This window comes from Nicotiana attenuata, unplaced genomic scaffold, assembly GCF_001879085.1.
Source record: "Nicotiana attenuata strain UT unplaced genomic scaffold, NIATTr2, whole genome shotgun sequence".
In the NCBI taxonomy this organism is placed as follows: Eukaryota; Viridiplantae; Streptophyta; class Magnoliopsida; order Solanales; family Solanaceae; genus Nicotiana; species Nicotiana attenuata.
In genome coordinates, this window is record NW_017670810.1 from 197,057 (window position 1) to 213,995 (window position 16,939).

The 16,939-nt window shown below is 38.4% G+C and overlaps 1 protein-coding gene across 1 annotated transcript; it reads right to left on the minus strand.

The window, feature by feature from the left end:
• Positions 1-2,269: 2,269 nt before the first annotated feature.
• Positions 2,270-2,722, minus strand: LOC109243549 (uncharacterized mitochondrial protein AtMg00810-like). The gene has a single exon (XM_019410489.1). It carries the CDS (start codon positions 2,720-2,722, stop codon positions 2,270-2,272), a length of 453 nt encoding a protein of 150 aa, XP_019266034.1.
• Between the last annotated feature and the right edge of the window lie 14,217 nt (positions 2,723-16,939).

The following is a 16,939-nucleotide window of genomic DNA, read 5'->3' on the forward strand; positions in this document are numbered from 1 at the left end:
TTTATATATGTCCTAATAATTTCGGATTTCGGATCGGATCGGATCAAAATTATACCCATCCGAATCCGATCCGAATATCCGAAATTTTAATAAACATAATCCGAAATTGAGCGAATCGGTTCGAATTCCGGATATCCGATCAAATGAAGAGCACTACAAGTTAGGTACTCCTATAAGGCAACTTGAGGGGGAAAATACTTTAACACTGAACACAAATACTAAGGAAGAACCGAAAACTTTTGAACTTATCATTTTAATTATGTTTATAATATTTTTGTGATCATAAAAACTTATGAGCAAACATAAAATATGAAGTTGAATTGCTTTAAAATTAGAAAAAAGTCATGCTCGAGATTACAAAAGAAATAGGATCACATAGATTATGACGGAGGAATATTTAAAACTCGAAACTAACTATAGAAGTTGCTTCCAACTTTTTCACTTAATATTAACACATGTTACTTAGAACTTTAGGGAGGTGATACAAATAGATAAGAGTCTGATATGAAATAACACAAGAATAAAGGGAGGTGTTACAAATAGATAAGGGTCTGATATGAAATAACACAAGAATATATTGGGGCTGCCATTGAGATTAGTACAATAAAGTATGATGGTAACTATGGGATAAGAAAATGAGATTTGAATTTAATTTGAAGGGGTGTTGTATAGAGAGCAAAGTTAGGCCAAAATTGAATTATATTTCTTGTTTTAGTCGATGGCCTTTAAAGATAAAGGGAGGCCAAGTATGCAATACGTGTTTTGTATAGAGACTCCAAGTAGCGAGTTGTCTCTAATTCGTCGGCATTTGTGGCAGTGGACTCTACCTTTTGATGTTGATATTGCTCTTATCCTTACACTTTTTCAATATACCATGGTTTCATAACACTATTTATCCACTCAATCGATTGAATTGAACCACTCAAATTTCTGAGAATTCCATCGTCTCAATTTAAGTATTTTAATTGATTTGGCAACGGGTGTTAAAGTGGAAATTAAGATTTATTGTGTTAAAATGGCATGTGTCCATAAGTAAAGAGAAAGTCAACAAAATTTTAGGACTTTCTTTGAACAGAAAACATGCTCAGCACAATGATACATTTTTATTATTAATTAAAAAAGGTGAGTCTAGAAATACATTTTCAAATGAGGAAATGACGAAAATTCTGTTTTTTTTGAAGAAAAAATAAAAAAATGCGGGACAAAACTAAAGATAATTAAATAGGGACAGCAAGTTCTTCAAAAGGTGCCAACTGACTCCTCACATTTATTTCAAGGGTGCCGTATTTTTAAGTCTCTATAATGACATGACGCAGTTCATTAAATGATGGAATGTAAATTGTTTCATGACTACTAGTATATATTAATGTGAAAAAACTGAAAATGTCCAGAAAAATGAATTTACCACTTTGTTATTTTAGTTTGTTAAATTTTACCATTACTCCATAAGGAAATATAACAGATCCTTCCTTCTTTTGGATTTTCTCTTGAATCATTAGGCAGTGATAACTTAGTAAATTAAACATCATTTCTTTTCTTTTTTCTTTCTTCTTCCCTCGTTTGATTAGTCCCCTTACCGAATTTCACCCCCCCAAAAGCTATTCTTCTTCTATTCCAACTAGCAAATCGTACATGCATGAGCATGACACTTATATAACTGAATTTGTTCTATTACATTGAAGTTTTAGAACAACAAGATGCAATTATTAATTTTTTTTTTCTTCAAATTTACTCTTATTGAAGTCAATTAAGTGAGATTTAAAGAGAGATAAAGGATATATAACTTGTACTGTTATACATATACTCTTACTGATTAGGGTTATTAAATATTGTCAAACATCTGCCATGGAAGCTTTTAGATTGAGCTAAGAGAGATCGGAGCTTAGAGAGAAGAACAAAGAGGATGAAAGAATGGAATTTCACTGTTGTATTGATTAACTGTGTATACACTTATATATACAGTGTAATCTAACTAACCTTAACTAATTGCTAATTACATAATTAACAACTAACCTAACAAACTACTTGCCAGCTAAGTGATAGCTGGCTTCTTCACTCATGTGACAGCTTTAACACTCCCCCTCAAGTTGTGTAATGTGAATAGATTGAACATTCTCAACTTGGATAATAAGAAGTCATGTTGCGCCTTTCCTAAACCTATAGTCGGAATATCTGCCTGTTGCAAACTTGTGGGCACATGTTCTGTTTGTATAACCTCTTCTTGTATCTTCTCCCTAATGAAGTGACAATCGATTTCTATGTGCTTCGTTCATTCATGATAGATAGGATTAGCAGCAATTTGCGGTGCTGCCTTGCTATCACAATATAGCTTAACAGGCAACTCCAACTTCACCTTCAATTCCTTACACAGTCCAACGAGCCAAAATATCTCAGCAATTGCATTGGCCATACTTCTGTACTCTGCCTTTGCTGAACTTCTTGACATTGTATTTTGCTTCTTTGTTTTCCAAGAGATTAAGGAGTCTCCCAGTTTGACTATGAATCCACTGACTGACCTTCTTGTCATGGGACAAGTGGCCCAATCTGCATTACAATAAACTGTGAGCTGTGAGGAAGGCTTAGAAGATAACAAGATGCCCAAACCAAGTGCATTCTTCAAGTACTTCACCACCCTTAAAGCCCCTTCCACGTGTGATCTCTTTGGTCTATGCATAAATTGACTCAGGTTCTGCACTGTGTAGCTTATATCTGGCCGAGTCATTGTTAGGTAAAGTAGCTTCCCTGCCAGTTTCTGATAACCAGTGGGATTAGACAACAACTCATCACCACTGTCCTCAGCCTTATAGTTGTTGTCACGACCCAAACCGATGGGCCGCGACGGGCACCCGGTACCTTACCCAATCGAGTACCAACGTAATGTATCTTTCTTATTACATCATAATATACACGTGGCATATGGGCCTAATAGGCCAACGTGATCATTTATAAATTCTAAACATAGGCTGACAAGGTCATACAAGTATTCGTATACAGATTTGTCTACAAGCCTCTAAGAGTACATAAGTATCATAAAGGTCGGGACTGAGCACCAATCAATGTCCTAATTATACTGACCAAATAAGCAACTCCGAAGCAAATGGAGCGAACCAACATCTTCCGCTGAGCTGATAGCCTACTTGGAGGGCTCTCGACCTGTCTATCGGGACCTTCAGGCATGAAACGCAGCGTCCCCAGGCAAAAGGGACGTCAGTACGAATAATGTACCGAGTATGTAAAGCACAAAAAATAAGTACGACATGGAAGAAATATAGAATAAATGACTCAACCTGTAAGTCTGGATAACTCTGTAAATCATGAAATACTTATAGTGTCATGCATATGCGTATGAATGTCATGTCGTGCATAGCTACATATGTTCATAACATCATCAAGCCTCTAAGGGTATCCCATCATATCATCTCAGTCATTGTGGGCAAATCATCAATGTATACCAGCTGATCAGGTGGTGGTGCGTATATAACACCATAACCTTTTCCCATATCCCATATACATATACATACATATATACGCGTATATAACGTCGTCTGAGTCATGGGTCAATGTACATGTATAAATGCATGAAATGCATAAGAAATACGTTAATAAGATTTTCTCGGAATGTCATAAAACTCAATATGCCTTTCGGATAAACTTTATCAAAAACGTATTTTTTTGAGACCCATGAGCAGGAGATATAGTAATAATTCACATAGGGAATCAAGAATATAGACACCCCTAGTATTTCTATGAATAGAGAAATGTTGCGTATTTTGCTCGTTTCATTTGCATCGTATGGATCATGCCAAAAGGAAGAAAAGATAGCCTTAACATACCTGGAGTAGGGAAAAATCCGTATAATATTCTTGACAAAGATTGCACCGTACTCCTTTAGAACCGCAAAATTTTAAGTTGCTAATAATTCTCGTTGGATTTCTTTTGGTTTGCAAGAATTCACGTTGGAAGCTTTTCGGATGGAGTTTAGCGTTTCTTCTTGAATACTTTGAATTAGGAAGGAAGACATATATCTTTGTTATTCTCTGTCCAAATGAACCAAATTTGTGTAAAAGAGACCAAAATGTTTTATAAACTTTCAATGTCTTACACGTTGATGAGTTATTCATTTTAGCTAGACACCTAAGCCCATATGACTTCTTAGTCATATGTCTTTAATAGTGGCCTATTGCCACGTAGGGGTGGGTGGGGATTTTAAATATTTATCCACTAATTTATTAATTAACTAGGTAATGTTTCGTTACCCGGTATTTAACTAATTACTTGCATAATTAAGAATTATCTCAAATTAATTAAAATTTTACTTAGTTTTAATTCCCTTTTATATATCATACTATCATGGTCATATGGTACCTTGTATGGTACTAGTCCATAAATATCGGGTATTAATGCTCGGCACGTATTTTATCCCAACATGCCAAACTTGGATGAAAATTCACTTTCTTTGACTTGCTTCCCCTCTCACCTTCACATATTTACTCATCACTTGTTTGAAATAATATAGTCCTTATAATCTCCAAATAATCTTTTCCTTGGACTGATGTCAATTACCTTACGACAAATTCAACGTACAATACTACAGGGTGCAGCATCGTCGTAATTTAATATTGCGAAGCGTAACATCATCGTAATGTAATACTGCAAGGCGTAACATAATCGTGATATAATACTGCAAGGCATAACATCATCGTAATATAATACTGCGGGACGTAATATCGACGTAATATTGCGGGGCGTAACAGTTGTGATCAAATTCTGCACTGGTAAACCTTTGATTAACCTCCATGGGTGTGCCAGCAAGCTTAGAACCAGCCAATCCTAAGTCTGCAATGAGATCTAGTGCAAACTTTCTTTGGCATACTAGTATTCCATCTGTACTCCTAGCTATTCCAAGACCAAGGAAGTACCTCATCTCCCCCAGATCTTTGATCTTGAAATGATAATGAAGCATGAGTTTTGCTGTATTAATGAGAATGGGAGAAGAGCCCGTGATGAGAAGGTCATCTACATAAACCAAGATAAGGACTATCTCATCCCCTAATCGTTGAGTGAAAAGGGAATAATCATGATGGCTTTGAACAAAGCATGAGGAGATAAGTGCTTCACAAAGTTTAAGATTCCATTGTCGAGAGGCTTGTTTCAAGCCATACAGTGACTTCTGTAGCTTGCATACTCTCTTACACTCCCCTTGTCCTAGAAGATCAGGAGGAGGAACCATGTAAACATCCTCCACTAGATCACCTTGGAGAAATGCATTGAATACATCCATTTGATGTATCTTCCAACCATGCATTGCAACTAAAGATATGACAGTCCTTACAGTGACCATCTTAACCATAGGTGAAAAAGTCTCATGGTAATCCAACCCTTCTTGCCGAGTATACCCCTTAGCTAACAATAGAGCTTTGTATCTATCCACCTCTCCTTTAGTATTGTATTTGATTTTGAACACCCACTTACAACCGATGGCCTTCTTGTCAGGTGGTAAATCTACTAGCTACCAAGTACGATTGTCTTTAAGGGATTGTAGTTCTTGCTGCATAGCTGTTATCCACTGTGGATCATGAAGAGCCTCCTCATATGAATCAGGTTCCCTTACATACGAAATGTTGCAAATAACCTTATAATAAGGGTCTGAGAGTGAAATATATGACATGTATGCTGACAAAGGATAGGCTGCTCCTACCACAGCATGTGATAAAGGTTTAGATCCCTTATTTAAATAGTCACTAAGCCAGCTAGGGGGCTTAGAGGTTCTGCAAGACTTCCTTGTGCCTGTAATCTATCTAGGTCCTAAAGGTATAGTCACCTCTGGTATATCACCATGTGTAGCCTCACCAAGTGTGAAAGAATCAGTAGCAATAGCAGGGACTCATAGGGCTATATCATTCTCAGAAACACCGACTGTAGATTCTCCTAAATGCAAAGATGCAGAAATGGATGGACTGGATAGAATAGATACTGACTCTGCTGTAGATGCAACAAACTATATCAGTATTGGTGTCAATAACAAAGGGATCATGACAATCATCCCAAAACTCCACAAATTTAGGTGGTCTAGACTGGTAGCAGGAGGACCTAAAGGGGAATATGTCCTCTCTAAATGAAACATCTCTGCTAACAAAGAACTATTTGTTGGCCAAATTATACAGCCTATAGCCTTTCTGAGTGGTAGAGTACCCCATATGTACTGCGGGATTGCTCTTGCTCCAAATTTGTCACCTTTGGCACCCACATTAGTGGCATAACATAAGCACCCCAGTAACCTTAGGTGTTGTAGATTAGGAATCCTCCCATAGAATGCCTCAAATGGTGATCTTCCTTCCAAGGCAGTGGATGGAATCTTGTTAATCAGATAAGCAGCATTCTGAATATACGATCCCCAGAAAGTTAGGGGAATACAACCTTGGAATCTGATGGCTCTTGCAACCTCAATAAGTTGTCTATGCTTTCGTTCAACGACTCCATTCTGTTGAGGAGTATGAACACATGAACTTTGAGGTACAATTCCTGCATTACTGAACAAATATGTACAATGCGAGTTAAAAAACTCTGTGCCATTATCACTCCTGAAGACCTTGATTGATCTGTCAAACTGTGTCTTTATTAATGACAAAAAATCTCTCAGTACAACTGAAACATCACTTTTCAACCTTAACAAGAACACCCAGACCATTCTACTACAATCATCTACAAGTGTAAGGAAAAATCTATGACCATCATGTGTAGGCACTTTGTAGGGACCCCATACAACAACATGAACTAGCTCAAACAGTCCCCATACATCACCATGATCTAGCTCAAACAGTTTAGTAGTTTTACTAGTACTTTGAGGAAAAGGAGACCTAGTTTGCTTAGCTAGAGGGCATATGGAACAAGATTTGTGAATATCTGTTTTGACCTCCTTACAAATATTCATTTGCTGCAGTATTTTGTAAGGAATATGTCCCAGCCTCCTATGCCACAATGTTGCAGATTGAGTCACAGCAACAACCAATGATTGTGGTATCCTGTTCTCAATGTTGTTTCTTCAATAGTACAGGTCATTGTACATTCTACCAGTACCCTTCACCTTCCCAGTGTGAAGGTCCTGCATTATGAAAAAATCAGGATAGAAAGACATGAAACACTACAATTCTCTAGTTAGCTTAGCCACTGATAACAAGTTAAATTTGAAGTCTGGTACACACAACACACCACTGATGTCCCCTTGAGCCAATCTACATTTACTTATATGGCTAATAGGAAATTGTTTTCCATCAGGCAAATATAATAATGAGCCTTGCTTACCATAGTCATTCAAATCAAATAGCATTTCAGGAGTAAATACCATATGATCTGTTTCCCTGCGTCTACTATCCACTTGTGTCCAGTTTTACTAGCCATGAAGGAGCAGATAGTACCTGCCATGTTGGCTGATGTTTTTAGAACATTCTCTTTGCTGAGCATTTGTAAGATTTGCCTATACTGTTCTGGAGTGAATGTAACAGTGACACCACTTGTAGATCCTTGAGATTGTCCCTGAGATTGTGCATCTTGAAACTGCATAAGATTATGAGTTCCTTGCCTCTGCATCTGCATATGGTTGATGTTTCCATGTGTTGTTCCTGCATAAAGATTCCCAACGGCTGCAGTTATACCTGTTTTCCCTGTGTTATATGTCACGCCCCAAAACCGAGGGACGCGACCGGCGCTCAACTGGAGGACCCCAGTCAAGCGGACCTGGAATTGCCTTTCCTATCCCATGCGTTACCCCGTGATTTCAATATACATTATTCCTGTGAAATAGCCATTTATAACTTAAGCATAAACTTACAACTTGAATTCATTTCTACTTTTTTATCATTACCATCATATGATACCAAATACTTACAACATTTGCCAACGTGGATCACGATTCCGAACAGTACCATTACTTACCCAAAATACATATGTACACCACCCACATTGTGTCTACGGAGCCTCTAAGGATACAAAAGGATGATACAATACTTGCCGGTAACAAGGCTCCGGCTATACCTTACACAAATGCCAAACAAGACTCCGGAATAAAAGCGGCATGAGCCACGCAGGGCCCCGAGAAAAAAGGGGCTCACCAATACAGCTGACGGAAAGTGAAGTAGTGCTACGGACGGTGGACTGGAGTACCTGCTATAGATCCACCTACAATCATAACACGAATGTAGCGCCCCCGGCAAAAGGAACGTCACTACATTTGAATTGTACTGGTATGTATGAACAAACTTTACACCAAGTAAACTCAAACAATACACAAGTAATGTACAGTAATAGAATCAACAATCAAATGCACATGAAAGGAACAACCAAAGTCAAACAATTTTCACATTCTCTCCTTTTTCCCTTCCAACGTCATTTCATTACATCAACGATTTCACAACTTTCACATACGTTCATTTCAATAGTGTTTTCGATCACTTTTCCCCCTTATTACCTTGGCCACCCTTATTACCTCGGCCACCCTTATCACCCCAACCCACAATTTGTCATTTTGTGTTGCGGTGCGCAACCTGATCCCACCAGACAATCACATTTCATACAACAACAATAGTCCACAGTTCAATCACATGGCTTCAGGCCATCCAGAATATCATTTCACAACAACAATAACAATAATTCACAAAGAACCACAACAACAATTCTCAAGGAATAACAACAACAATTCTCAAAGAATTTCCATAACCATCAATACCATTTCCATCATATTCAATAACTCATATGCATTTTATGTCACAACGATAGTTGCCCACGACAAGCTATATATGTTATTACCAGAGTTGTTCCAATTGCATCATTTACCATTTTCTTCCATCATTTGTTGCTCAGCTCTTACCACATAACACTTTCACAATCACACATTTGGTTTATTGCCAGGTACTTACACCATTATATCGGGAGGCTTAACCACGGACACTCAAATCATACCAATCATAAGAATTTCACACATAATCCACGTAGATATCACATACCAAATATTCGTACACCAAACAAGGTGATTTTACAAAGGTTAAAGTTAGCCATACATACCTGGAGCCGAATTCCCCTTTTAACTTCTATTTTCAATTCACCAAATAGTCTAGCAACGTCAATCTAGTGCACAAGTTAACACATATGACTTAGAATTGAAGTTCACAATTGCTACTCAAACTTATTTAGGTTATCAACCCTTCTTTTGCAAACCTCTACTTCTACCCAATTTCCCTTACTAGGTTTTAGGTTTTAAAAGACATGCATGTATGTTTCGACTTTGTTTTCAAGAATCAATGCATTAGAATCCCCCTTTATGTTTACACCTGAAATTCAATGAAAAAGGTTTGGGGATTTTTACCTGCAAGAATGGAGAAGAAGACAATTACTTGAAATTTCCCGGCCCGGATAGTTTTGAAGAATCAAATTCGATGAAGATGACTTTCTCTCTCAAGAACCCTCTCTTCCTCTCTCTTATTTTGTTCAGAAAACTTGTAATAACTGAGGGGTTGGGTTGTTTTATTAAAAAGGGGGTCAGGTTTAAAATTTAGAAAAATAGGTACCCGAGTCAGATATGCGGTCGCACTTTGCGACCGCAGAGATGAAATGCGGTCCGCAGAATGGACCGCAGAAGTGCTCCAAAAATCCAATCCTACTGTTTGGGTCTGCGGCGGAAATGCGGTCCGCATACCCAATTTGCGGTCGCATAATGCACCGCATTTTTGACCTCAAATTTGACTGACACATTGACTCACTTTGCGATAGAAATGTGGTCCGCATATCAGTTATGCGGTCGCATAATGGACCGCATTTTGACCTTAATATTAACCAAACCACTGACTCATTATGCGGTAGAAATGCGGTCTGCATACTTGATTTGCGACCGCATTCTGGACCGTAAAATAGCACTCTTCTGGAAAAACTTGGTTCTTTGATTTTAAAATACTTAGATCAGTACAATGGGTCCGAACCGCGAAGAGTTTTACACATTCCCAACACATATTCAGAACCTGACCCTACGAGCTACTAGGTTTTGAGCATAAATTTTTACGGGGCCTTACATTATAGCTTCCTTTAGCTTGGACTGCGAATCCTCCATGTTGTGTGGCATGTGCTCTTTGATGAGAGTGACCAGGAATTGTTCCTTGGTTACCAATAGATTCTCCTTGATAGGGAATAGGTGCTCCTTGCTTCCTTCTCCCTTTGAAATCTGTCGGATACCCAATGAGCTGGTAACAATTCTCATTACTATGTCCTTTCATCTTGCAATGCTCACAAGATATATTGTAATTCCTCTTATTCTTCTGGATTGAACCTCCTTTTACTGCTGAACTCCATCATACTGTAATGTCATTTCCCTCAGCTATTGAGTTCAGCCCAGTATGTGATGAAGTTCTTGAAGTACTCCTTTGACTTTCATCTTCAACAATTAGAGCATAGGCCCGATTCAAAGTAGGTTCCACTGATTTCATTAAAATTTATCTTCTAGCTTGAGAATAGGAATCACTCAGTCCACTTAGAAATTATAATAGCCTCTGCCGCTGAAGATGATCCGCATATTCCTTTGAATTTGTTGAAGGTACTATTGTGTCATACTCAGAATAGCTCTTTCAATTTCGTAAAATACTTGGATATTGAATTTGTTCCATGGCAAATTGTAGCAATTTCTCTATGCAACTGAAAATTTCTCATTTTATTCACCTTATTAAATCTCTCCTTTAGATCTTCCCATACTAGATGAGCATTAGAAGCATAAACGATTCCACTAAGCAGAACTAGAGATACTGTATTCATAATCCACGAGAGCACAATCGCATTACAAGTCTCTTAGTCTTCATGCAACTCTGACCTAAACTAATCCTTAGTAAATATACCATTGGAACCCTAATTTTTATTTGGCTAGAAGCGCAATTCTCATCGATCTCCACCATAACCTGTAATTTTCAGATCCAGTAAGTTGAACTGGAACCAGTGCGGAGCTTGGAGTATCTGAAGGATGCACATAGAGGATGAGTATGGTCGATTTTCTCCATCACCATTGACGACTCGACGATATCGATGGGAGGAGAAGAAAACGAAGGAGAAGAGGTCTCGTTCATATGAACTTCAGAGGAGGATCAGGCGAGAATAGAAATCGCACAAAGCTCTGATACCATGTCAAACACCATGGAAGCTTCTAGATTGAGCTAAGAGAGATCGGAGCTTAGAGAGAAGAACGGGGAGGGTCAAAGAATGGAATTTCACTGGTGTATTGGTTAACCGTGTATACACTTATATATACAGTGTAATCGAACTAACTCTTAACTAATTGCTAATTACATAATTAACAACTAACCTAACAAAATACTTGCCAACTAAGTGACAGCTGGCTTCTTCACTCGTGTGATACCTTTAACAAATATCTTTCTTAAAATATAAGAAACCCTTAGAAGATTATATACTATGAATCACATGTAGTAGTAATTTAGAAATTATAGTTTTACATTAGAAATATACGTGTGATGTTTTAAGCGTCAATACCACACAAGAGGGGGGTGATTTGTGTGGTACCCAATTTTCGTTTAACTACTCTATAGAAGAACCTGGTTCTTCTAGGTGTTCCAACTACTACTTTTTGCGGAATAATAAATACAGAAAATAAAGAACACGGAGATTTTTACGTGGAAAAAACCTGGCTCAAAAGGTGAAAAAAACCACGACCTACTACTCAGTAGGATTTTCCCAAACTTTCACTAAAATCACTGAGCCAAAACAGCATTTACAAAAACTCTTTGTAAACCTAAGGATTAACTCTAATCCCGTTGTGGCACACAGCCTCAACTGCTGCAACAACTTCAAGTTAACTCTAACTTGAATACTCTAGGTACCTAATACAATTGCTTCTATGAAAGCTGAAAGGTACAATGTTAAACCACCTACTACAATTGAACTATAATAAAAGATAGACACTTGGAACTGGTTCTTCTATCTCGTTCAAGTAGCTTCAGGAGTGCACACTCAAATCTCACATAAATTGCTTGCAAAATCGCCTTGCTCTTTTGCTCTCAATTTTGTTTTAACTTCTGCGTATGTGCATTACCTGTAAAAGAGAACAACACTAACATTTAATAGGTTAGTAATCAGAGTTTGATTGAGATTCAATTGCTGCTCTTCTATCGTGGAAGAGTTCATGATGATCTCAAACTCTAACACTATCTTCATCCTAGATTGTGTTCTCTTCATATAAGGAGACTTTCTCCCCTTATCCAATATGCAACCTTTTCGATCATATCAGGAGATATTGCTGCTTGATCAGTAGAACTTATCTCCTTCACGTGCATCTCACATGTATAGGTTGATCATGAATGTTCTTCACAAGATGGACCTGGTCCATGTCTGAGTTCTTTTGTCAATCTTCAAAACTTTACCTGTTCTTGGGCCAACAAATTCCCCTTTTTGATGATGACAAACTCTGTGCTTTTTACTTATTTGGAACCTGTAAGAACTCAGCTTAACCATCAATACTAAACCTAGAAAATTCACTTATCATCAAGGACCAGGTTAATTAGGTTATAAATATCACTTATTTCAGAATGTGTAAAGCACAATGTCTCTTTCCCCTTTTGGCATCATCGAAAAGTTGCATACAAAGTGGAATTCCCAGATTTTAATAAGTACTCATGGCGACTAGGGCAACAGCAAGTGCAATCATGGTGTAATCATCAATAATCAAGCAAACATTTTTAACTATCAAGGACAGATTAACAGTGAACAAGAGCAAAACAGTAGTTATCATTGACAGAGATATGTTGCCACCAACAATCCACAAAAAGAAGAAAAATATTCAAACCATGAGCAAAAACAAAAGATAGAAAAATCCCTAATCTGGGTCACTGAGGTGCTAAACAAGTGCAGGAGACAAAAGCTAGGAATCGTAAGGCTTGGAGGAACTATAGGGTTGGGTTTGGGTTTGGAGAAGGTTCAACATGTTATGAAGAATTCCATCATTCTTCTCCTTTTCTTTGGCAAGCTCAGTTCTGAGACCATCCCTCTCAGCTACCACTTCAGTCAGACGAGCCTTGAGCCTAGCTATTTCAGCATCCTTGGCTGCACATTCCTGAACCAAAGTCCTGACTTTGCTGTTGATGGGTGTCTTCTGGGATGAACCAGGTTCATTTGGGATGGCATTGACTGCATACTCACAAGCAAGAAGAGTATTGATGCCAAAGTGATCCTTGCTCGAGGCCATTTCCCACTTCTTCAAAGGCACATTGCACCTATCCAGCACAGTAGTCAGAATAAAGCCATAGGGGGTATCATGAGCCTTTGAGCCATTGATGACCCTATCCAGCAGCTTGATGATGAAGGCAGGCCAATTTATTTTCCTTCCACTCTCCAGGCACTCCATAAGCAATTGTTGACAAATTCAAAGAAGACCTTGTGCTCAGGCTTCATTTCACTTTTCTGCACAGCCCTTTGTAGATCAGCTTCACTTTTTTTTCACCGTGCTTCTTGTGGCTCTACCTTTTGGCAATGAAGAGGCAGTAGGTGTTGGGAATGAAGCCTTTCTTTTCTTTGAAGGCTTAGGAACACCGGGGGCTTTTGTTGTGGGAGTTCTGCGTTTCTTTGGGTCATAGCTTGCCCCAACCTTTTTCAGCAGGTTTGCTAGAGTCTCTTCAGTAGATGAAACAGGTTCATCTCTCTGTGTGCTCAGATGAACCAACCCCTCAGCAGCTTCCACAGAACCACTTCCCCCTGACTTCATGCCACTTTCTTCTACCCTTTCTTGTGCAACCCCACTGATAGCAGGCACTACTCCTTTCCCATTTCCCCTCTCTTCACCACATGTACCCTCTCTTTCTTTTTCTTTTTCAGAATTCTTTTAACCTCCACTCCTTCGTATCTCAGGCAATTCAACATCCCTAATGGGTCCAACCAGAACAAACCTGGTCTCTAGGTTTACAGTCACAGATGAACATACCTTAGAAGGGGATTCTTGAGTCTTTTCAGAATCAGAAGACCCATGTCCTTCCCCCTCAGTAGTGGATTGATATGATTCAGAATCAGAGCTGGAGTCGGAGTTTTGAGCTTGGCTTGCTTTCAACTTCTCATTTAATGTCTTCCTCAGAGCCCCAGACGCTACAGTCTTTCGAGCAAGCATTTTCACCCTTCGAAGTCTAGGTTTTGGAGATGCACTGGATGGAGGAGATGAGGATGAATTTGAGGGAGTGGGTGGTGGAGGAGTTCCAGGATTGTCTTGTGGGTTAGTCATCCTTGTTGGTTTCTTGAGAGAATTTTGGAAATTTGAGATTTGAAGAAGAAGGCAAGTGAAAGTGAAGAAGAATTTTTGACGGTTTGGAATTATTAAGATGGCGGGAGAAATGATGTGTATTTAAAGAGAAATACACATTTAATAGGTAATGGGAGCTTTTAGCATTGGTCAATTAGAGGTCTAATCAACCTGAAATTCCAGATTTTGAATGATCGGTTTATCTTCCCTAGATTTTGGGCAAATTTTTTCGGTTTTGAGTTTTAGGCAGACGGAACTGGTTCAAAGCTAACGGGTAGAATTTTCTAGGAGTTGAACAATTTTAGGACTTCTGCTCATGATTTAAATATTAATCTTTCTAATTGTGCAGATTATAGAAAACATACCTTAGCTTTCATATGAACCCATACTGATGAACCAGGTTCTTCATTTAGAATTCTCTTGAACATGCCTCACATGCCATAATAGATGAAATTTTGTAAGAGATCAGTGAGTCATATAAACACATGTCACAGGAGTATACTAATTAAAGTATGAAGCTGAGTAAGAATTAATCTATATATTTACACAAGTTCAGAGTTCCTAGCCAAATAATTTTTTTTATTTTTTTTCATTGTGTATTCTGAGCTGCACCTATCACGTGATCTTAATCATCCCTAATTCCAACCTGTTCCTCTCAAAGTTTTCTCTACTCAGTGCTTTAGTGAAGATGTCAGCAATTTGTTTATCAATAGCACAGAATTCTATGAAGATCAATCCTTTCTCATAGTTATCTCTTAAGAAGCGGTGTCTAACATCTATGTGCTTAGTCCTCTTATGATGAACATGGTTCTTTGTCATACTTATAGTACTAGTATTATCACAGAATATAGAAATGCAACCCACTTCAATACCAAAGTCTATCAGCTGTTGTTTAATCCATAGCAATTGAGCACAATAAGAGGCAGCAGCAACATATTCAACCTCAACAGTGGATAAGGCCACTGAATTTTGCTTTTTAGTGGCCTATGATGCAAGACATGAACCAAGAAAATGAGCCATACTTGAGGTGCTTTTCCTATCCACAAGAAAACCTGCATAATCAGCATCAGCATACCCTACTAGATTGAAATTACTACCTTTAGGGCACCAAAGACACAGATCAGTAGTGCCTTTCAAATATCTCAGTATCCTCTTGACAGCAGTCAAGTGAGACTCCTTTGGATTTGCCTGGAAGCGAGCACAAAGCCCTACACTGAAGACTACGTCAGGTTTGCTGGCAGTAAGATACAAAAGTGAACCAATCATACCCCTATACAACTTCTGATCAACTGATGAACCAGGTTCATCTATATCTAATTTAGTGGCAGTTGCAATAGGGGTGTCTATTTCCTTTGATTCATCCATTTTAAACTTTTTGATCAGTTCCTTTGCATATTTCGGCTGATGGATCATGGTTCCATTTGGGTTTTGTTTGATCTGTAAGCCTAAGAAAAAATTAAGCTCACCCATCATACTCATTTCAAACTCACTCCCCATTAGTTTGGCAAAATCCTTACTTAGTTTATCAGTGGTAGCCCCAAAAATTATGTCATCAACATATATTTGTACCACAAGGAGATCCTTACATTTTTCCCTTAAGAATAGGGTACTGTCAATTTTACCTCTTTTGTAGCCATGTTCAAGTAGGAATTTGGACAGTCGTTCATACCATGCTCTAGGAGCCTGCTTGATTCCATAGAGAGCCTTGTCTAATTTGTACACATGCTCAGGACATTCCCTGCTATCAAACCCTGGAGTTTGTTTCACAAACACTTCTTCTTTCAGGTAGCCATTCAGGAAGGCACTTTTGACATACATCTGATGGGGAGTGAATTCCATGTGTGTTGCAAAGGCTATGAGGAGTTTTATTGCCTCTAGTCTTGCAACTGGAGCAAAAGTCTCATCATAATCTATACCCTCCTCTTGGCTGTAACCTTGTACCACAAGTCTTGCCTTATTTCTTGTAACAGTTCCATCTTCATCAAGTTTGTTTCTAAAGACCTATTTTGTGCCAATGACTGATCTGTCCTTGGGTCTTGGAACTAGATGCCAAACTTGACTTCTCTCAAACTGATTGAGTTCATCTTGCATTGCGTTTACCCAATCTGCATCCTGCAAAGCCTCAACAACATTTTTAGGTTCAATAAGAGATAGGAAAGCATCAAAAGCACACAAATTCTTTAATTGTGATCTAGTCTTGACTCCAGAGGTTGGATCAATGATTATGTTCTCAATGGGATGAGAACTTTGATACTTATGAGGTTTCACAATTAACTGATTTCTGCTAGATATTTCTCCCATGTTCTGTTGCTGAGGAACATGGTCATGAACAGGTTCCTTTAGGGGATTTGTTTCAGTTCCTCTTTGATCAGTTCCCCCTATCAGGTTGCCCTGGATGGAAGAACCTGTTCCATCACCTGTTCCTTCTTTTGGTGCCACTTTAGCCTGTGATGGGACTTCAGTCAAATCTCTTACCAGCCCAATAGCCTCATCTTCATGTTCCTGTCTCTCAGAAAGAATGTTAGTTTCATCAAATACTACATGCACACATTCTTCTACACACAAAGTTCTTTTATTGAACACTTTATATGCTTTGCTTTGTGAAGAATACCCCAGGAATACTCCCTCATCACTTCTGGGATCAAACTTGCCTAGGGAGTCTTTTCCATTATT

Coding starts and splice junctions, on each gene's coding strand:
- LOC109243549 (XM_019410489.1), bottom strand. CDS start 2,722: ATGACTCGGCCAGATATAAGCTACACAGTGCAGAACCTGAGTCAATTT.